Raw genomic sequence first — 23,775 nt, forward strand, 5'->3', positions numbered from 1 at the left:
GAGAGTCAGGCAGAGAGAGAGAGGAGGGGAAGCAGGCTCCCTGCTGAACAGAGAGCCTGATGCGGGGCTCGAACCCAGGACCCTGAGATCATGACCTGAGCCGAAAGCAGAGGCTTTAACCCACTGAGCCACCGAGGCGCCCCTTTATTTTTTAATTTTTGAAGGAAACTCTATACTGGTTTTTTTTTTTTTTAAGATTTTATTTACTTATTTGACAGACAGAGATCATAAGTAGGTAGAGAAGCAGGCAGAGAGAGAAGGAGAAACGGGCTCCCTGCTGAGCAGAGAGAGCCCGATGTGGGGCTCCATCCCAAGACCCTGAGATCATGACCTGACCGAAGGCAGAGGCTTTAGCCCACTGAGCCACCCAGGTGCCCCGGAAACTCTATACTGTTTTCCACAGTGGCTGTACTAGTTTGCATTCCCACCAACATAGCAAGAGGGTCCCTTTATTTCCACTTAGTTGCCTACACCTGTTCCTTGTTTTCGACTTTAGCCATTTTAGCAAGTGTGAGGCGATGCCTCATTGCAGTTTTTCTTTCTTCTTATTGTAGTTTTGATCTATATTTACCTGATGATGAGTGAGATTGAGCATCTTGTCATGTGTCTGTTGGTCATCTGGATGTCCTCTTGGGAGAAATGTCGTTTCATGTCTTCTGCCCATTTTTAAATTGGATTATTTGTTTTTTTTGGGTGTTGAGTTGTGTCAGTTCTTTATGTATTTGGATACTAACCCTTTATCAGATGTTTCATTTGCAACTATTTTCTCCCATTCTGTAGGCTGCCTTTTAGTTTTGTTGCTTGCTTCCGTCATTGTGTGGAAGCTTTTTATTTTGGTGTAGTTCTAATAGTTTATTTTTGTTTTTTTCTCTTGTCTCAGGAGACACATCTAGAAAAATGTTGCTATGGCCAATGTCAGAGATATTACTGCCTGTGCTCTCTTCTAGCATTTTTATGGTTTCAGATATCATATTTAGGTCTTTAAAACCATTTTGAGTTTATTTTTGTGTTTGGTGTAAGAATGTGGTCCAGTTTCATTCTTTTGCCTGTAGCTGTCCAGTTTTTCCTCCACCATTTGTTGAAGAGACTGTTTTTTCCTTATTGTATATTCATTTCGCCTTTGTTGAAGATTAATTGACTATATAGTTGTGAGTTTATTTCTGGATTTTCTATTCTGTTCCATTGATCTATGTGTCTATTTTTGTGCCAGCACCATACACTTTTGATTACTACAGCTTTGTAATACTATTGTGCTGGAATTATGAGACCTCAAAAGTTTTGTTCTACTTTTTCAAGATTGCTTTGGCTATTTGGGTCTTTTCTGGTTCCATACAAATTTTAGGATTGTTTTTTCTAGTTTTGTGGAAAATGCTGTTGGCATATTTTGATAACAATTGCATTAAATCTGTAGACTCCTTTGAGTAGTATAGACATTTTAATAATATTTGTTCTTTTAATCCATGAGCATGGAATATCTTCCTATTTCTTTGTTTTGTCTTCAATTTCTTTCATCAATGTTTTATAATTTTCAGAGTATAGATCTTTTGCCTCTTTGGTTAAGTTTATTTCTAGATATTTTGTTATTTTTGGTGCAATTGTAAATGAGATTTTTTTCTTATTTTTCTTTCTGCTGCTTCACTATCGGTTATAGAAATGCAACAGAATTCTGAAGAGAAAGTAACCTTTTTGAAGAAAGTGGTACTCTGGAGAGATGGTTTTTAAAAAATATATTTGTAAAATTTTCTAATGTTAAATAAATTTGTTGATGAAAACAATGTGTACTACCTGTAAAAACTATCATATCTACACTATTAAAAATAATTTAAAAAAATTTCTAACCAGTTTAAAACTGTTAAATAAAGATTTCAATGGTCTTGAGTTCTTTTGTTAAAGTTTACAAAATGATGCAATATATGATTAGCTAGCAAAAATGGACATCATAAAAGATGGAAATGTACCAGCCAAATTCAAAGACAACTTTTGCCAATTAGTGGAGGAGACTGAAAAATGGTATCATAATTTAGTAAGCATAGCCAATGATACACATCTGACACTTTTACTTTTGAGGTACTTTGTTTAGTTTTGACAGCCAATAAAACTTAGTATAGAAAGCAATTGGACTTTTGAGTCACTGTTTCTCAAAAAGTTAATGAGATGTCCAAAAATACATATGCATATTTAATTACATTGTTCTTACTAACACCGCTATTAATATTTGTACCATGAACAAATAGAAAACAATTTTTTTCATTTCATCTTTATTTTAAAGTTGTATTTATTTTTATTCAATATTTTATCTTTATACAAATTGTCTTTTATTCCTAGTTTTAAATATTATCTCTATAATAAAATATGGATTATTACTATTAATAATCATTAATAAAGTACTTTATAATTATATTATAAAGTATACATTATAAGTGTGTTTATATATATGCTTTTAAATATATTATTAAGAAATGCATATATTTATGGTAAGCATGCATTTTTTTTTTTTTTTAACTGATAAAGGCATATGATGTAAAAAAGTCAGTGTTACATTTCTGCAGACACACTACCCACCTAGATCTTGGTGCTGATTTTCTGCAAAATTCTCTAGCTTATTAAAGGGGGTTATATTTAATATACATCCAAAAATGCATTTCAAGTTTGCAGTAATTACTTATTGCTGGCACAACTTCCCTAAAGAAAAACATATCCAATTTTTCTTTCTAAACTAAAACTTTGGTTTGGTGGCACGACACACTCAACCTGGGAAGGTTCCTAGGAATATGCATAGTGGAAAGTAAAGGGAATAACGGAGAGGATAAAGGACTTTTATATTTACTCACTCCATTGACCATCAGGAGCACGAGGCCATTGTCAGCTGGTGTTCGAACTTCTATGTCAAAGCGAGTCACCTGACCGAATTTCCCTCTCCTTGTGATATCCCTTACCACAGCATAACTAGAGCCATCGAAGAAATAGCTGGCAGCTCGGCTCTGAGTGAAGGCCAGTTTGTCTCTGGAATAAAAACGCAAGGATCATATGAGCATGACAGTTTGCATTATGCTTTCCACGTGAGGAACTTTCAACCCATTGTCATGACATCTTCCATGGAACTTATAGCATTAAATATGTGGAACTTAAGAAACAAAACAGATGAACATGGTGGGGGGGCGAGGCAGAAAGAAAGTCAAACCACAAAACAGACTCTTAACTATAGAGAACAAACTGAGAGTTGCTGGAGGGGAGCTGTGGGGAGAGATGGGCTGGATGGATGATGGGCATTGAGGACAACACTTGTGATGAGCACTGGGTGTTGTATGTAAGTGATGAAGCACTAAATTCTGCACCTGAAACTAATATTACATTGTATGCTAACTAATTGGAATTTAAATAAAAACTTGAAAAAAAAAATAAGTGAAGTCCTGATGTCTACATGGGAGACAGAGAAGTATTTATAGGTAAGTTAAATGAATGGTTTATTTTTTATTAAAAGAATTTTTTTTTTTAGTTTCATATTTAGAATTGAGTGATTCATCACTTACATACAACACTCAGTGCTCATCACAGCAAGTGCCCTCCTAATGCCTATCACCCATCTAGGCCATCCCTCTGTCCTCCTCCCCTCAGCAACCTTCAGTTTGTTTTCCACAGGTAAGAGTCTGTTTTCTGGTTGGCCTCTCTCTTCCCTCCCCCCTCCCACATGTTCATCTGTTTTATTTCTTAAATTCCACACGTGAGTGAAACATATGGTATTTGTCTTCCTTTGACTAATTTTGTTTAGCATTATACTCTCTAGCTCCGTTCACGACATCGCAAATGGCAAGACTACCTTGTATTCCATTGTGTGTGTGTGTATGTGTGTGTGTGTATTTGTGTGTGTGTGTGATCTTCCACATTCTGATGAGTGATTTTGAATGGATTTCTTTTCTACCCTTTGTGCTAAGACAACAGAAGTTTCTGGTGAAACCCAAGTCTCTGGAATCCTAAATTAAAGCAGCAAACAAGGGCGCTGGGGTGGTTCAGTCGTTAAGTGTCTGCCTTCGGCTTAGGTCATGGTCCCAGGGCTCTGGGATCGAGCCCCACATCGGGCTCCCTGCTCACCGGGAAGCCTGCTTCTCCTTCTCTTACTCCCCCTCTTGTGTTCCCTCTCTCACTTTGTCTCTCCCTGTCAAATAAATAAATAAAATCTTAAAAAAAAAAGCTGCAAACAAGATGTTTAACACTTCATACTTGTACATGCTTGTCTGTGGCAGAAAACTGAAATGATTTTTGCAGACATGACTCTTATGCAGTTCCAAGACTGGGTTCCCCAAGGAAAAAAAAGGGAACCTGAATATTGATCCATGGTTGTCTCATCTGCTGCTTTCACGTGGCTATCAAAGTCTTTAGTACTCTTAACACTTTCTTACCTGGCACAGGGTACTGACTTGGAGGGATCCATGTTATAGATGTGCTTGAAGTTGTACAAGCTGATCACATCATTATTCAAAGTGGCCAATTCCAGGCAGCCCACGAAGCCAGGCAAGTTTAAGCTTGCGGGGAGCTATGTAACAGACAAAGTCAATTACCCCATGATTGTGCTTCACCCAGATGATACAGAACAGACAATGAAATAGACAGGGGGACTGCCCATATAGATAAATATCTTTCTAGACCTATGTCTCCTCTGGGCTGGATAATTTAGATAAACAATGATTTTTCAGCTGTGCCTATCTGGCAGAGAGGATGGGATTTGTTGAATACATGCTCTGTATCAGTCACACACCAAATATCGAATTCAGGAGCAAAATCAATTCTTTCAGCAGCTCTTTGAGGTAGATATTCCTGTTTTCATATCAATAGAAGGAAAGTAATTCTCAGAGAGGTTCAATAATATGTCTCTAACTAGTAAGTAATAGCCTTGGGATTGAAATCCTACATCAACTCCCTATCTCCTTATCTGGGCCTTTCATTTATTTGCCTTTCACCAGGTCTCATACTCCCCTAGATTCACCCCTTTCTTCATCCCAAGTATTTTATTTCATGTCTATATTAGTTGAAATAACTGAGTTTTTGAAACTTTCATTGTGAACCTAGCAAACCCACAAGGTCCACGCACTCCTGCAGTAGTGGGTGGGGGTAATATCAATTACGTATGCATATATCGGAATGAAATGAATTGATACACAAGTGGTAGCTAGAGCCCGAAAGCATCTGACACCATGAAACTATAGGTGGCAGAGATCGGATATATATGCCAGATTTATAGATCAGAATTTTAACACCATGGAGCTAACTTCTTTCTTGAAATACCAAGACTTCGATATACCCCCAAATCATTGTAGGACTTATGGATTTTTGAAAAACAGTCAGTGTAGATTTTCAGTGAGTCCAAATCTGGCTGGATAGCTTACCTTGAAGTTTGAAGGCACGCCACCAACATAAAACACAGTGTCCTCAGGGTCCAGATCCAATAAGGCGTCATCTCCCGTAAATTCTCCCTTTTTAATAAACTTTTCCTCTGCAGTGCTACTCAGACTTGGGACTGTCAAAAACACCTTTCCATGTTTTCCTACCCTGTTAAGAATTTTCAGTCCTTATTAGCCAGATAATTTGTAGAAAATATTTTTTTTTTAAAGGTCGTCATGTGAAAGCTTTTACAGGATGTCAACAATCAGCAGAAAGCAAAAAAACATATTCCATCTTGGAATTAAGGCATGGATTGGGCAGATAAAAAGATCTAATAATCTGATTGCTATTTAGAAATGATGAGTATTTTTTTCTAATCTTTTTTCCCCCGACTTAGGTATTTGGGAAGAAACATAGGCATACTGGGGGGAAAGAGGAGCAACAATAAAGGGAAGAAAATGCTATTTAAACACCCACAGGAAAACCATATGTGTGTGTGTGTGTAAGTGTGTGCACGCGAGCACATGCACGCATGCATTCCACAGATTTTTTATGAAATGTGCATGGAAGCCCTGTATTGTGAATTTACGTTACCTTTCAATCTTGACAATGCTGAAGTAAGCAGGCCAGGAGCTGACGGGCTTGGAGTTCAGGGGAATCTCTACATCCTTAGCTCCCAGATTATAAATGTACACCAGGTTATCATTTTTGATTGCAAGACCCATGTATTCTTTTTTGGCCTGAAATGTCAAGAAGCCACTTAAAGAAAATCCATATGAATGAACATCATATTTTGTTTTCCTTTCTTTAAGGGACAATCATCAATCCAAGTACTTGGCTGTCTACAAGGCACATCTTGCCTGAGTTATTACAAAGTTCCTGTTGGATTGGGCAGTGCCTTTTCCTTTCCAGCCTCCCTGTGGCTACATTGGTGTGCTGCTCCCCTGTGTTTGTCCAAGTGCATCCTGGACAGGGAGGCAGGCAACGGCAGGCTTGTGGACATTTGATGGCGTCCAGGAGTGGTCCCGTCTGGTTAACCCAGGGACATAATGCAGCCTGCTGAGACGGACTGTCGTGCCTGTCCAAACAGGGTGAGCAACAACCGTTAACAGGCCTCTGGGTTCTGGAAGTCCTTGAAATGCTGCATTCAATGAGCCTTGTGAGACTGATCACGAAGCAGCCCCAGAAATATCCCACGTAGGGAAGGAATCACTTACCTTTATGACCACTCGAGTCTCGGGGTTAAAGTGGTCTGTACCAGAATGGGAATGTTGTTTGGGTAACCAGAATGGGAATGTTGTTTGTTTGCATAGGTGGTTTTGTTTTAAGGGAAGAGGAAAGCCCCTGTCTTTCCTTTGACTATTATTCTCTCTTTTCAAATGTCGTGTTTTCCTGGGTGTTATACGCAACTGATGAATTATTGAACTCTACACCTGAAACTAATGATGTACTCTCTGTTGGCGAATTGAATTTAAATTTAAAAAAAGGAAAAAAATTAAATAAAAATAAATTTACTAGGAAAAAAAAACCAAACATGTCACACGCTTACGGTTTTGCTTCCGAGGTACAGGATGAACCGGTCCGTAGCTCCAGCCAGCTCTGGCTTCTTCACGGGGGGAGGTTTCATGTACAGGCTCAAGGATGTGAAGGTCTTTAAGTCATCCATACTGGTTTTGGGGTGCACCTCGACTGCTGACTGGCCATCAAACATCATGGACACTTGGATCTGGAGTTAGAGAATGTTTCTGTTAAAAGCACCCTGCAGAAATGGGCACAGCTCTCTCCCATGGTTCCCAAAGGGATTCCCTCCATCTTATGCACTCTCTGAGTCCTACTCCCTTCCTTGTCCTTCTTTCCTGATGTCCTCACCTTGTGGGAGAAAGGGGTTAAGGCAGATCATAATATAGTCATTTACATTTAAAATGGGGTGAAAGGAAGGCAAAAAAATGATCTACGATGAGGATAACTAAGAATCCCACAATGAATTACACACTTGGTTGGGGTGAACTAAATAGGTTGATGGGATTCCTGGTCAGTTACACAGTTCATGAGGCCCATAAAATTAACAATGACTAATTGATCAGGAGAAGTACAACACATCTGGGGAACTAATACGGCTAGAACTTTCTCCTCAGGGTTTTAAAAAGAGGAACAAGAAATAAGGCTGTGAGTAACATCCTTGAGCACACCAGGACTGTTGGGAGGGGTCTAGACCCAGCTTTGGAGTCTTCGACAGGGTCTTGAAACCTGGCTCTGCTTCTTACTGTGTAACCGTAGGCAAGTCACTTAACCTGCAGTTTCTTCAAATGTAAAGCGTGGACGAAAATTTTGCTGAATGAAATGAGATAATAACTATAATGTACTTTCCAGTTCCTGGCTCTATCATTATTATAACTGTAATGAGTTCATTAAGATGTTTCTTATAATAATTCTTAGAAAAACCTCAAAACAAAGGACAATTCAGTCGATGCATTTCTGAGAGGCCCAATATGATAAGCTGATTCTCTGGTCTGGTTCAGAGTGATTTTCTGAGTATTCATCTGGGTGGCTCAGTGGGTTAAGCCTCTACCTTTGGCTCAGGTCACGATCCCAGAGTCATGGATGGATTCCCATAAGGCGTGGGGGTGGGGGTGGAGTCCCTACTCAGCGGGGAGTCTGCTTCTCTCTCTTTGTCTCTGCCCCCCCAACCCACTTGTGCACTTGCTCTCTCTCTCAAATGAATTAAAAAAAAAAAAAAAAAAGAACTACTGAAGTAGAAAGATTCCGGGCTCTGGCAGCTGCCTTAAGAGCTGCGATTCAGTTTCCTGATCAGTGAGGACTGAGAAGTCTCTTTTCATGCTTACCTTGCTGGCGACACTTCTGGTCTGAGCGATAAGCTCCCGGATCCTCCGGATGCTGGCAGAGACGTTGCTCGCAGGCCGCTTTTGTTCTACGGTGCGGAGCTGATCCAGGAGCTGAGGGACAACCTCTGTCAGATTTCGTACTGCAGTTAATAAAAAGTAATCACTTGAGTAAATATCTCAATGATAGTAACTAATATTAGCTGTATTTAAGGAATCAGGTGAAGAGACAACAAACACAGGGCTACTTCCGTGAGATCTATAATTATGTGTAATCCTGCCAAAGGAAGAGTTAAGCCCGCTATATAAGCAATTCCTATTTTGTGGCATTTATAATGTCTATTGGTCTACATGTATGTAGAGTGAGCTGGCTTACAATGTACATTTCTGAAGGGCCCGGCCCACGAAAAATGTAGAGATGATCCTGTCCCCATATAGCATAGGGTCTACTTGCATTTCTAATGGAACTGATAGAACAAGTCTAAAGGAAGGCTGGGAAAAAGGAGGTGGGAAGGTTTTTTCCCAGGTTGCCTATTCGCACATCACACTGCTTGCAATGGTCCATGCAGAGGCAGAGCTACATGGAGAAAACAACAGAGCGCCCAGAAGAGTGGCAGTTGGTGCCAAGGAGAGGGTGGGCGCCATGGTCTATGGGCCCAATAAGAGTGATGATACAAACACTTCATACTGACTTTGTAGGTTATGTTTTTTTTTTTTTTTTAAGGTATGAGGTACACATAGAAAAGAGAATAGGGGTGCCTGGGTGGCTCCATTGGTTATGCATCTGACCCTTGATTTCAGCTCAGGTCATGATCTCAGAGACCTGAGATGGAGCCTCACGCCCACGCTGCGCTCAGTGGGGAGTCTGCTTGTCCCTCTCCTTCTTCTTCTTCTTTTTTTTTTTTAATTTTATTTATTTATTTGACAGACAGAGATCACAAGCAGGCAGAGAGAGGAGGAAGCAGGCTCCCTGATGAGCAGAGAGCCCAATGCGGGGCTCGATCCCAAGACACTGAGATAATGACCTGAGCTGAAGGCAGAGGCTTAACCCACTGAGCCACCCAGGCGCCCCTGTCCCTCTCCTTCTGCTCCTCCTCCTGCTCACATGCTCTCTTTCTAAAATAAATAAATAAAATCTTAAATAAAGAGAGAATAAGTCATATTTACACAGCTAGATGAGAGAAGTCCAAAACAGGGAGAATGGCATAACTTTCTGTAAGGTTTCATGAACCAGACCAGTGGTTCTCAACGTGTGGTCCACAGACCAGCTGCATTGGCATCATCAGGGAACTTGTCAGAAATGCAAAATCTGTGGCTCCAACCCCAACCTGCTGAATTAGAAACTCTGGGAGTGAGGCCCAGGTGATTCTGAAGCACATGAAGGTTTACGAACCGGGACTAGAGAATGGATATTTTTTGCATATTCCCCCGGAGAAGGGCAGAGCTATGATCACTAAGCAGTAGCAGCTGGAAAATAGGAAGCCTCTTACCAGAGCCAAACTAAACTCAGATTCAGGAGAACATGTCAGTGAGGACCAAGGATAAAACTCTTTTCTGTATTTAGGAAGTAGGGTGTTTCTCTATCTTAAGGAATGGAAGGAAGGAAAATAATAGCAATTATCATTTTATCATGTTAATTAATAGAGGTAAATATTTGTTGTTTGGATAACTGACCACAATAGCCATTTTATAGTATAATAGTCTTTAAAAATTATAGGTAATAAAGTATATTTTATGTGTTACATTAAATTTTGATTATGGAAATATATATAAAACAGGGTTTCCCTGTCCTCAATTCTCCGAGAAAGGGAACCACTTTTATTAGAGCCTCTATAAAGTCTCTTATGTTGTGGTATGCGCTTTCATTTACTTTTATTTGAACCACAAAATGCTATCTGAGGAAAACACAGAGGTCTAAAACAGTTTCAATTAATGGTAGTTCTGGACGCTTATTGGAATTGTGGATTGGACTGAAAAAGGAAGAAAAAAATTTAACATAGATTTAGTAAACATTCCTGAGGCTCTGTCTTTATAAATGTAAATGTTAGATGTCATGTAGGCAAATCTTTTAGAGATTAAGTTCTAAATGCAATTAGGTGAGTGGTTACATGGTAAAAGTCATGAATATATACTTAAAAGATGAACATAACGGTTATCTTCTTGTTATGGGAATGAATATTTGTGACCTGGGATAAAATTTCTAGTGACAGATCAAATGTAGATTAATAAAGTTCTTCCTTAACTTGGATGGAAGTGAACGTAATATGTTCTGCAAAACCATGATGGAGAACAGGAAGTTCTAGTCATGACAGAGTCATTGATATTTAAGAGGTAGAAGAGATCAAATAAACATGGTAATATGTGATTTAAATATCTGTGTATAACTAAATAAATTAGGTAGATAACAGAGTATTTTGTTATCATTGCTGTAAATTTGCATTCAAGCTGGGCAACAAACTCTTCTCCAATTATTATTTTTTTTAGGGTTTATTTTTTTATTTGAGAGCAACAGAGAGAGAGAGCACGCTGGAGCAGGAGGGCAGAGGGAGCAGGAGAGAGAATCTCAAGCAGATTCCATGCTGAGTGGGGAGCCTGATGTGGGGCTCGGGATCATGATCCAAGATCATGACCTGAGAGCAGAAACCAAGAGTCCGAAGCTTAACTGATTGCGCCACTCAGGTACTCTCAAACTGTTCTTCATGGGAACCTTCAGTTTTGTTTAAGATTTTATTTATTTATTTGACAGAGAGAGAGAGAGGGAACACAAGCAGGGGGAGTGGGAGAGGGAGAAGCAGTCTTCCTGCCAAGCAGGGAGCCCGATGCGGGGCTCAATCCCAAGACCCTGGGATCATGACCCGAGCCGAACACAGACACATAACGACTGAGCCACCCAGGTGCCTCGGAATCTTCAGTTTTGATTGGACATAGTCAGTACCTGTTGGTAATAACCTGCATTTCTCAGGTAAGGACAAAGCAATTCAGTTTAGTAAATATTTTTCCCCAAAGTAAACCAATATTTTGTGATTGACCTTCTTCCCCAAGGAGCAGACTTAACATTGACGAACATCAGTGTTGTCATTATTTCATATAGAAAAAAATGATGCTTAACCAATCTCTCTAGTATATTTTTGTGAAATATATATATTTTATATGCATACACATATATATGTGTATATATATACTTGTGTGTCATAGATGACCTGAGCAATTTTTTTTTTTTTCCTAAGCGGATTTCTACAATATTCTAATCTGACACCCAGAGGAAAACCACCGCATCTTAATGAAAGACGTGTTGAGCCGAATGGCCAATTCATCTGGATGCAAACCATGATACCTGCATCTCGCGCAGAGTCCACCGCTGTGTTGTAAGCAGAAGAGTCAAAACTCTGAAGGTTTTGTGACCAGTTGGTTAGGTTGTTAGCCATGGGGGCGGCTGCCTGCTGGACTTCCACTGTGGTCTTGTTCGCCTCCTCTGTGATCAGCTTTGATTGACCCAGGCGCTGCTGGGCGTCACCTTCACACAGAGCACAGGGACACTCACTTTGCAGAGAAGTAGGACATTTGTTGGGAGCATCAACGTCTATTTAATCATTGGGATAAGGCAGCCCTCAAGTTTTGGGTTTTTAAGCTGAACAAAGATCTTCAAATAGATGTTAATGATGGCATAAGTTAGAAATGTTAAGGTAGCATTACAAAGTGAGCTTGAAAGACTCTAGAGTCTCATTAAAACCAGGCAGCCCACTTAAAACATTTTCAAATTAGAGGTGAATTTTTAAAAAAAGTAATTAGTATTTCTTCAGGTTAGAGACCTGGTGAGAAAGCCACCAAAAACATATATGAGATTTTAAGTCATAAAATGTTCGTGTCTGATATCATTGTAAATATCACTTTCTTCTATGTGGGATGCATTTGGCTGTAAAAATGCAAAAGTAAATCAGTATGGAATCAGGCTGCTTATTAAATCAGTATGGAAAATTATTTTCAAATAGTAAAACCATGTTGCAAAATAGCATGTATAGTGACATTCTATTTTTATTAAAAAGTTATGTATTTAAAATAAAAAAAGTCAGTTTACAACAAAATGTTTTTTCCTGGGTAATAAGATTAAAAAAGATTTTTCTTCTTTTGTTCTTTTTCTTATCTGTATTTTCTACTCTTTCTATAATAATCATGTATTACTTTGGTAATAAAAGTCACAGTTGAGGTTGTAGCTTTTCTTTTTCTTGAGTGGAGAAACATTTAATTCAACCTCACACAATCTGAACTCTGATGGATGCAGCTTTGAATCCTGGGTCTGCTTCTGTTTTGGAGCTGTGCATTTTGGAGCAAGTTCCTAACCTTGACAAGCCTCAGGGTTCATCACAATCTAAAGGCAATGGTGGTACTTTCCCTCATGACATGAAGTATATAAAGCACAGCCCAGTGCTCCAGCATGTGGCAACTCTGATGGTGCAGATGGCAGGGATTCTCGTTGGATGACACCGTCATGGCTGGGGCTTTGGAAAACTAGGAGCAGTAGCTGGATTTGCTCCATGTAGGAGAAAACGCACATCCAGCAGTCTGGTTTCCAGCCCATCTGGTTCCCAGCCCATCTTTTTAAGATACCACTGTAGTACCAGATTAGGCAAAATGAGTGCTCTTGTGTCTCCATTTGGCTTGGCGGTCTCCCTGCTTGTACTATCAGAATGACATGGCAGGTAACAGAGGCTGCTACTCCCATTTGGGGCCAGAGAGACCCAGACCCAAATAGGGCATATTAGAGAAGAAGGAATGTTCACAAGGAAGTGGGTTACAAAATAGTATAAGCAGCCTGATTGCATTAAAGCACCTGCACACGTGGATGCACACAAGTACACACACACACATACATACATGATTGGAGGAAAATGCTCTCAAATATAATGGTCACGCCTAGAAGGTATGATTATAGATTTTACAATTATTTTCTGGTGTGTGTGTGTGTGTGTGTGTGTGTGTGATGAACATAGTTCCTTTTGTCACCAGAAAACAATATTTATTTATAGAAGTATTGACAAGTAAGGAATCATGTACTGCTTCCTCAAGCGTTTATTTTAATCCCAGCAAAGAAACAGTTGAGGCTTACTATGTTCTTGTCTGTGACCCTTACCTCTCTCTGTGGCTTGTAGTCGCTTAATGGCATCACTCAATCTGTTTTTGAGAGCACTCTTCCTTGCTAGGGCTCCGTCCACACGCCTGTTGGTGTCAGCTACAGCCTCATCATTGCCTATGAAGAAGAAGCCAAAAAAAGTACCAGTGGAGCCAAGATGCTAGGGGGATAAAAAAATCTCCATTTCAACAAGGACAATTCTGATCTGTGCTGTGGGGTCATCTGTAATATTCTGAATATGGTGTGAACATAGAACACCAGCTCTGGAAAGTGGCATTCCAATTAAGAGGTACAGGACTATAGAAGACTAGTCACACTGTTTGGGAGTGATTTAGGATGCCATAAAGTGACTCATAAAAGGTGCAAGGATAATGGCTAACTTCTTTGAAAAATATAGCACTGCTGTGACTTACAACTAGCAGCACAGTTGATAAAGAGCTGAAAGGAAAGGTCTATCTCTATTTATGGCGATGACTTGTTATATAAGAATAATTCGTTTTTCTTAATTTTTAAATAAAATTTTAATGGATATACAACATACATCTAGAAAAGGATAAACATTATAAACAAATTTTTGCAAACTGAGCACGGCATATATGCTGTGCTAAATCAAGAAAGTAGAACACTATTGCTATTCAATTTTCTGGGCCCTCTGTAATTCCCCAAGGATGACCACTGTTCTGAATTCTATCTCCATCTGTTAGTTGTGTCTATTTTTTTTTTTTAGTTGTATTTATTCTTAAACTTTATTAAAAAGAAATGATACAGTAGCATAATTTTTTATAGCTTTCATATCTCTGTTTTAATTTCTGTAGAGTGGTTAAGTCTTGATATCTGGTGTTTTAAGTCTTTCAGCTTTGATTTTATTCTTCAAGGATTACACTGGCTTCTTAGCTCCTCCCACACCCATTTCCATGGAAATTCTAGGACCATCTTCTCTATTTACATATAGTTCTGGTACTTTGGTTGGTGTTATATTTAGTCTATATATAAATTTGGCAGAATTGTCATTTTTACAAATTTGAGTCTTCCAGTTAATTGTTTTTGCTTACTCTTCTTTAGATCTAAATTCTCATTTTGATCTCCATTTATTTAGATCATCTTTAATTTCTTTCAGTAGCATAGTATAGTTTTATGTGTAGAGATCTTATCTTTCATCAGCTTTATTCCTAGGTATTTTATGTTATTGCAAATGGTGTTAAAAAGTAAATTTCTAATTATTTTCTACATAGAATTAAACTGGATTTTTACACATTGAATTGGTAATGTGGGATATATTTGTCTTGTTTCCAGTCTTAGTGGGCAAACTTTAAATATTTCAGTATTAATGTACTTCCTTATTTTTATTTTATTTTATTTTTCTTTCTTAGATTACAGAAGTTGCTATGAGTTTTTTTTAAAACATGAATGGACACTGAGTTTTGTTAAACGATTTTCCTGCATGTGGTGAGATAACCATATAAATTTTCTGATACATTCTTTAAATGTGGTAAACTACTATTGATGTTTGAAATGTTACACTGTCCCTGAAATCCCAGAACAAAGTTAACTTGGTCATGTATTACCATTTCTATGTGTGTTAGATTTGATTTGCTAATGTCTTGTTTAGGTTTTTCACATCTCAATTTGTGAGAGAATTTGGCTTATAATCTTCCTTTTTTTTCTTTACAATGTCCTTATCAGGTTTTGTATCTTAGTTTTGTAGGCCTCATAGAATACATTAGACAATATTTCATCTTTTTTTATTTTCTGGAAGAATTTATATACAAGTGGTGTCCTTTGTTTAGATGGTTGGAAGAATTCACTGGGGAAGCCATCCGAGCCTTGGGATTTCTTTGTGGGAAGAGTTTAATTACTGATTAAATTTATATATGTATATATAGGTCTATCAGATTTTCTATTTGTTCTTGTATCAGGTTTGATAGGCTTTTTCTTACAAAACTATTCTTCAAAGTACACTTGTAACATAGTCCCAAAATGGGTTATTTTGGAGCAAGTCCAAACAAATCATGATGTAATATCTTGTCTGAACTGAAGGATGAACTTTCCCAAAGATTCTTGGTTTGTGCATTGTTCACTCCCAAAGCATCAGGAAATTTATGCTTTTTGACAAACAGACAAATCATTTCTTCCCTTCCTATTATACTTTTCTCTTTCTCTCCAAAAGGCTTGTAAATATATACTCTCCCATGGTATACTTTCTCATTTCCATTATACAGTCTTTCTGTGCTTGCTTTCTTGTTCAGTTGTCTTTCTGCACTTGTGTATGGTGGGTATAAAATGAGTGGTGCTGAGTTGATTCTGTCACCAAGTACAATGTAAACAAAGTACAAGCACTTCTTTCTTAATTCCTCTGGTGAGTGCTAAAAATTTCCCAGAATTCAAGGAGGGACTTAAACATACTTTGTACTTGTATTGCACCCCCTTCTCCCTCTTTTACTTTCAATTTTTGAATATTTTATAATCTTTTTTGAATAATTTATAATCTTTTCAGCTCTTCTTTTTGGGGTTTGTAGCTGCAAAAGATGCTGACTGATATACTGAGAAAGAATATATTTAACTCTACATTGGAGCCCCTGATAAAACTAGGTGAAAAAAATTATATTTGGGGCTGGATGTTTATAAGAAAAAAATGTTTCATGAAAATTCTTTCCTATTTGAAACTTACTGTTTTACATAAACAGTTTCATTTTAGAAATGAATTCAATAGAAGATTCCTTTAAATAGCAGCTTCCTGAGTTTATTATAGATTGCTAACTATTTGATATAGATAATAAAGAAAGGAAATCTGGGTTATAAAGATTACTGATCATTGAATGTCATTTGGAAATGAATTAACAGTAATTTGAAATTGTAATGTAACTCAGTAGATAAATATAGTTTAATCTGAAAATCTGAATTTATATCACAAACGTTATTGTCTAAAAGGAGGGAAGTTCTGACCCACACAGTCCTAATTCCCCAAGGATGTCCCTTTGAAATTAAATATGTGAAGAAATTTAACCAAACAAGATCATGAAAGAGGAAACCAGATTTGCGAAATATTCAGAGACCAATGCAGAGATTTTATCTGTACTTAAATTATAGAACTTTGAAGAGACATTATTAACAGGAAAGAAAAATTGTTTTCATGAGAAGGACAAGACTGCATTGTAAATTATCAAAGAGAACAAAATATCAAAGTCATTGTGTCCTGAAGATCCACATACTCTGGTCTTCACATCACAAGAAACAAAGAAATACATTGATATGGCAACATTTACTTAAAAAATATTTTACTTTTAAGAGTACGCTTATTGTGATGAGCACTGAGTAATGTGTAGAACTGTTGAATCATTATACTGTACACGTGAAACTTTTATAACACTGTGTTAATATAATTCAATAAAATATATTTTACTTTCAATATTCTAAATTGTTGCTGCCAATATTCTAATTCTTTTGTAAGAGTATGTTCAAGACTAGACATATAATGAATGAATTAGAAGAGAACATTTTTATTGCCTTTGTTTACCCAGCAAACATAAAATAATAGTTGCTTTATACCACAGCTAGTTAAATATTCTGCATAGGAAAAACAAATACTTTTTTTTTCTATATATAGTGTTCTTTGTTAAAAAAAAGAAAATGGGGGCGCCTGGGTGGCTCAGTGGGTTGAGGCCTCTGCCTTCGGCTCGGGTCATGATCTCGGGGTCCTGGGATCGAGCCCCGCATTGGGCTCTCTGCTAAGCGGGGAGCCTGTTTCCTCCTCTCTCTCTCTCTGCCTGCCTCTCTGCCTACTTGTGATCTCTGTCAAATAAATAAATAATAAAAAAATCTTAAAAAAAAAAGAAAATGCATGATTAGAATCAAGAATAATTGTTTTGATAAAATTACATGACATTTTCTGTTTCAAACTTGGTTTTTGTTTTTAGGTGGTAGTTAGAAGTTAGCTAGATAATGCATTTCCAACCTCATCAGTCAATGCGCAACCCTCTTTAGGTATGAGTTCATTAATTCAGAGATGAATATCGTTTAGTGAAATTCTTAGTCAATGCAATTGTTTTTAAGAGTAGCTCACAAGATTCAAAATTGACTAACGTGATTTTGCTTTTACTTTTCCTTCCCTCTCTCACTTGGATGTGCTTGCTGTCACAGATGCAAACACTAACCTTTGGAAATGCTTCTTTCCATATGGTCACTGGCTTGTCCTAGATACAGTAAACTTACAGAACACAAACTACAGGAAAGTGCTGATAACTACATGGCTCTGTGGTTTCCTATCCGCCTGATTCTCCCAGTACTGACTCATTACTTCATGTAAAATTTTAAAGGGCCTTCTGAATTGTTCAAGAAAGACTAAATTATGTACAATACAGTTTTAGTGTTAAGTGTATTTTATGGCATTATTTCCTTGAAAATTGGTAATCATGGTAAATTTCTATTAATTAGCCAAATTTTTAAAATATTTTATTTATTTATTTGGGAAAGAGAGAGAGTGAGAGAGAGATCACAAGCAGGAGGGAAGGGTAGAAGGAGAAGGGGATTCCCCACCAAGCAAGGAGCCTGACACGGACTTGATCCCAGAACCCCAGGATCATGACCTGAGCGGAAGGCAGACTCTTAACCAACTGAGCCACCCGAGTGCCACAATTAGTTTATTTGATTAACAAGAATGTACACCACATTTTACTACATGGAAGTTCTTTTTTTCTTTAATCACAATTTATTTTATAATATCCAATTTTATTTATAATATCCACTTGGGTGGCTTAGTTGGTTGAGCATCTAACTCTTGGTTTCTGCTTGGTCATGATCTTGGGGTCTTGAGATTAAGCTCTGGGGTCGGCTTTATGCTCTGCGTGGAGTCTGCTGGTCCCTTACCTTCTTTTCCCGCCTCCCCCACTCTCTCTCTGTCTCTCAAATAGATAAATAATATCTTACAAAAAATTCAATCTTCACTTTTTTTAAACCTTGGATTTCAACAGGCACTATTCATATACTATTCAGTTAAAAGATCATTTGTTCTTTAATCCTAGACTTTTAAAATCTCTATCTGTATGCGGAAGTTCTGTATGAAAGGAGAGAAGCAGCTGTAAATCAGAAGGAAGGTAAGAAAGGGGAGATGCTTACTAGGATCTGTCTTGGCTTGCAGTTCTCTGGCCTGATTAAGGAGGTTCTCACTCTCATCCTTATGGTAGATGATTTGAGTATCAATCCCATTGACAGCCTGCAAAGGAATTGTGTGGAAAGAGTAAGAATGACAGAAGAAACCCACTTTTCATGGATTGAGGATATAAACGACACCATTTATTTACTAAACACCAAGCAAAATTCATACAACTTAATTTCCATAGCTCAAAATCAAGGTCAAATGGGAACATGAGGAAATAAAATCCGTTTCATAAAATCCATTTCGAGACAAATGTTTTTCATGGAAAATTCAGTCAGTCTAGACCAGCAACCGACCAAGGCCCCACCAAAGTGCTTGTCAAATAGAAGTCACTCAGTAAACAATTTTTGATTTGAAAAAAATGTGAATGTGTGCATAAAACAACTTCTCTATCAGTAGGGGCTCATCTTAAATATGTTTTATTCAGGGACCGTGGTTTAAAAAAGCTGTCAAAGGAACTGACATTTGTTGACAAGAGTATGCCACATTTTGAAGAAGTGTTACTGAAACCTTCATAACATCAAAAAAATGGTCTTTTCTTAGTTCTCCTGCACTTTCTGCCATTTGCATTACAGTGGAAGCTCAAGCGACGGCATTAGAAAACAGAAAAGTCCTAAAATGGAAGAAGGCAACATATAAATGAACTTGAAAATAAGGGAATACTTGGGGTGGGGGAGTGCACCTGGCTGGCTTAGTCAGTGGAGCATGTGACTCTTGATCTGGGGTTGTGAGTTCGAGCCCCACATTGGGTGTAGAGATTACGTAAAAACAAAAACTTAAAAAACAAACAAACAAGGGAATACTCACATCATGAACTCGGTCGGTGATGTTCAGAGCCAATTCTGCCGTTTCATTGGCTTCGCTAACATAATTGGCAATATTTTCGTAGACATTTGAAGCATCCAAAGCTTTCTGTACCAGACCATTCATATCAGAACTGTGCAAATTCCTGTTAAAGAAAACATGTGTCATTATTCCTCTCTCTCACTTTTGTGGCAAATGGGGCCATTTTTATGGCTTGATTTGAGTACTTCTGGGACCCTAGGGACCTCCCTCCCGTTCTTCAAAGCCACCTGGCTTGGCGAAGTTTTCCCAAGCTGCTTCTCCTGGGAGCACATGTTCTTTGTTCTCCTCTGCCTTTGGTGCCCCAAGGACTTTACCCCATTTTGGCTCCACAGAAGCTGTTTGCCGGGCAGTGGCTACAGGAAAAGGGACTGATTTAAAAACAGGCCTCTGCACCTCTTCAAGCAAGAGTTTATGTGGTGGGGGTCAGGCCCAGGAACCAACACACAGTCCTTCCCCACCTACTCACCCAGATCATCATTGTTATTTCCTTTCCATCAAAGAAACCAAGGTCCTCAGAGAAGGTGCAAGCCTCAGCATGGTGTTAGGTATGAGTAGGTTTCACTCTATTTATTTAACCTTTTCTTCACTTTATAAAACATTGTATTTTCCCTTAAGAAGGGGAATGATACATACTGGGCATCTATGTGCAGATTCTGGGCTAGCCTTGTGGTATATGATATGTCTTTAATCCTTACCACACCCATAAAGTAGCCATTTTTATTCCCTTTTCATAGAGGGAACCAGGGCACATGTTGTTAGGGTTTGTCTCACTCCCGGGGCCCAGCGGCTTCCTTAAAGTGCAAAGCCCTACTCACTCCCATTTCCACCTTTGCCTTATATACCATGTTCTCTGTCTTTACCCCATTCTGGCCTCTGTAAGGTTCATCCACTATTTACTGGGTACCCATCATGCACTGGGCATTCTCACATAGTGCCTGTTAACGTATATGCCTCAGAGGACTGATGTGAGGTACAATAGGGATAGACTAGGTGACATGCTTGGTCCCATGCCTGTTATCCAATAAACATCAGGATTTATTATTGTGCCTAAACTATTTCTTGAATTGGAACTTCAAATTCTAAGTGTATTCATAGAATAATTCACTTCTTTGACACATACTTCTTCCTCTCTAACATAAACATCCTGTCACTGTTGCATCTCATCCTGAATCCTTTGCCTCAATTTTACTCAGTTTTAAATACAACAGTTGTGTATTTTCTTCTCAGTCCCAAACACTGATGACTACTATCGCTTGATTCGTCAGTAACTTCCAGAAGATTCTCTGTTACACATTATGTGACATTGAGGATCCCACACTGGCTCATTTCTTCCAACTGCCCTGACCTATTGAACTCTATTGATTCTCAATTTCCTCCATCTAGTTTCAGTCTCGGTGTGCTCTCTTAGGCTCAGAACAACTTCTCTGTATTTCCCTGGCTACTTTCTTCTCTTTGGTTCTAGTTCATGATCATAGGGCTCCTTTGTGGGAGAGCTGACTTATCCCTTAGGCATAAGAGGGCCCCATAAAGAATTTTTTCATTTTCATTTTTTTTTAATCTGAAGAACAATGAGGATACTAATAATGATTACATTAGTCTTTATAGCAATGCTATCATGACATGTAATTTTAAATTTTTTTATGGAGGAAAGGGCCCACAGAGGCAAAAGTAATAGGGTCAAGGAAAGCCATAATACAACTCTGCTCTACAGAGGTAATTCTAATTCACATACTTGCTACTTCTTCCTACCCACAACCCATTGTTTTCAGAAATGACACAGAGAGGAAAATCTGAGGAACTTTTAAAAGGGACACAAAGAATAAAATGTTATAAGTATTCAATAATATTTTAAAATTTTGATTGCTAATGTTAAGATGCAAGAAAATGATTAAAAGAGTCTTTAATGCTGTTTTCATTACGAGGCACAAAAGAGGTACTGCATCAATACATAAAATAAAAATGTGTTTTTGAGATGGAAGTTTCTTGAAGAATTATGTTTATCTCTGTTTTATGCATAAGAAGCAAATCACTGGGTCACCAGATAGATGATGAAGAATATTCAGATTTTGAGGGAAAGACATCTATAAATTTCAATGCTTCCCTGAATATACCCAGTCTGAAATATCCTACATGCAAAAGGGATTTCAGGGTGATTGATATTTCTGAACAATTTTTCATATATAGCATGGGTAACTTTCTTAGAATTATGCTAGAACACTGTGCATTTAGTGAAGGTATCTGTTGGGATCCCAACCAACAGGAAGATTCACTAAGAGGACAAAAAAACCAGTGAAGAGAGACACAAGAGGGATCTCAGAAACAATATTATTTCAATACAGTATATTGTCCGAATCATATTTTATCTAAGCTTCATTTTATTGGTTTGATCAAAAGCAAATTTCCTGGAAGCATGACACTAGATAGATATAATGCCATCTCGGACACCAAGATTTTACATAACATCTATTTTTCTCTGTCTGTCTCTTCTCTTCCTTTTAATTCTCAGAAAATTTGGAGGGATATTTGAGAATTTTGACAACCAGGAATAAAAAGGTAGTTTAAGTTTGAACAAGAGTTATTATTGGTTCTTATTTTATTCATGACCTTTACTGATCCTTTTTCCTAATTGCCAGGTTTGTAGTCTTTCTCTATAATTATCTCATCATTTACCTATCATTTCAAGGCCATGAATTCAATTCCAATCTTTCAGTACATTTCAATTAACATTACTTGAGTGCCCAAAAGGTGTGTGACTCTCTTCTAGATGCTGTGAGGAAAATTGTCAATTGATTTTCTCTTAATCAGGTGTTGAAATCAAACATTTCCTGCTGAGCACTGTAGAGTGTCTATGAGAATTTACCAGAAGTCAATTGTATTGCCAACTACCAACCAACTTTCCTTAAGACCCTTGGGTGTAAAAAGCTAATGCTGTATGTGAAATAAATATGTGATGGTGGTAGAATTAGACCTTGTAGAGGATCTCATTTACTTAATCATTTTTAAAAAGATTTACTTATTTATTATTTGAGAAAGAGAAAGAGAGCGGAGGGACAGGAGGAGAGGGTGAGAGAAAATGTCAAGAATCTCGAGCAGACTCTACACTGAGCACAGAGCCAGACACAAGGCTCAGTTTCATGACCCTGAGATCATGACCTGAGCCAAAATCAAGAGTCAGTTGCTTAACTGACAGAGCCACCCAGGTGCCCTTACTTGATATTATTTTGTGCAGCATTAGGCCCCTAATCAAAATGTCTTAGGTCACCCTATTAATAATTATGGAGCAGAACCACCCCCTCCGCAACACAGGTCTTTAATCTGACAGATTTTTTTTTTAAACCAAAAAACTCTCCCCAAAACAATGGCAATAAACAATGACTGGCTGGCTCTCAGACTGACCAACCAAGCAACTTACAAATGAACAAACATAACCCAAAACCCAACCTGCTAATCTGTAACTCGGCTACATGGAATTGAATAAAAATGAGTTATTCAGCTTACATAGATATTTGCATTTCTAAAACCAGGATATTACCTGCTCAATTCATCAGCCTCTTGTTGAAGGTTCTGTGCATGGTCAACAGCCTCTTGGACTAAATCATGACTAAGATCACTTAGGTTGGACAGTTTTCCTTGTAGTTCATTTTTGGCTCCATCTATTTCCGCATAAATCCCTGAAGCATTCTAAAGAAAATATTTTAAAAAGTGAATTGAATATAGAATAACTTAAAATCTTCTCCCCAGGGAGCACCAGAAGATAGTCTCTAGTCTTCCTTATTATGAGGTTCAGTAAATTTTAGGCTAGGTATACAGCAGTCTGAAGTACTTTAAGTAGACTTTTATCTATTTCTCTTGCATCCTCAACAACTCCTTTCCTACTGATTGCTTCCCTAGCTTTCAGACATGCTCTGCCTTCTCCCACCTGAAAACAAAACAAAACAAAACAAAGCTAAACAAAAAACCTCCTTTACCCACACACATAAACTCTCCCCAGTGTTATTACCTTACTTTTCTTTCCTTCCATAGCAATATATAGCCAAAAAAAGTTTATGTTAGCTGTCTATTCCCTTGCTTTTTAATTCACTCTTTGACCCACTCCAGCCTATTTTTTATTTTACTACTCCAACAAAACAGAAATTCAAACTAATGATATCTCAGTTACTGAATCTAATGAGCAACATTCATTTTCCCCAGTCACTCAAGTAGTGATTCTAAACATTGTCACCATTCTTAAGACAACTATATTTCCTTCCTCCATCACTGTCTAATTCTAAATAGATCACTGTATTTTTCTTTTCTTTTCTTTTCTTTTCTTTTCTTTCCTTTCCTTTCCTTTCCTTTCCTTTCCTTTCCTTTCCTTTCCTTTCTTTCTTTCTTTTTCTTTCTTTCTTTCTTTCTTTCTTTCTTTCTTTCTTTCTTTCTTTCTTTCTTTCTTT

The 23,775-nt window shown here is 37.8% G+C and overlaps 1 protein-coding gene across 2 annotated transcripts in view; it reads right to left on the reverse strand.

Moving 5' to 3' along the window:
* Positions 1-23,775, reverse strand: part of LAMA4 (laminin subunit alpha 4) — a 144,318-nt gene that overhangs the window by 26,365 nt on the left and 94,178 nt on the right. For both annotated transcript variants that reach the window (XM_032858354.1, XM_032858353.1), the window contains exons 13-23: positions 22,875-23,023; positions 19,304-19,445; positions 18,457-18,553; positions 13,345-13,461; positions 11,551-11,730; positions 8,220-8,359; positions 6,926-7,102; positions 5,971-6,116; positions 5,382-5,544; positions 4,398-4,531; positions 2,832-3,003 (exon numbers count right to left, since the gene is read on the reverse strand). In XM_032858354.1, the coding sequence (XP_032714245.1) occupies positions 2,832-3,003; positions 4,398-4,531; positions 5,382-5,544; positions 5,971-6,116; positions 6,926-7,102; positions 8,220-8,359; positions 11,551-11,730; positions 13,345-13,461; positions 18,457-18,553; positions 19,304-19,445; positions 22,875-23,023 (1,617 nt within the window). The remainder of the gene's footprint in view (positions 1-2,831; positions 3,004-4,397; positions 4,532-5,381; positions 5,545-5,970; positions 6,117-6,925; positions 7,103-8,219; positions 8,360-11,550; positions 11,731-13,344; positions 13,462-18,456; positions 18,554-19,303; positions 19,446-22,874; positions 23,024-23,775) is intronic.

This window comes from Lontra canadensis, unplaced genomic scaffold (assembly GCF_010015895.1).
Source record: "Lontra canadensis isolate GAN:19392208 unplaced genomic scaffold, GSC_riverotter_1.0 scaffold14, whole genome shotgun sequence".
Lineage (NCBI taxonomy): Eukaryota > Metazoa > Chordata > Mammalia > Carnivora > Mustelidae > Lontra > Lontra canadensis.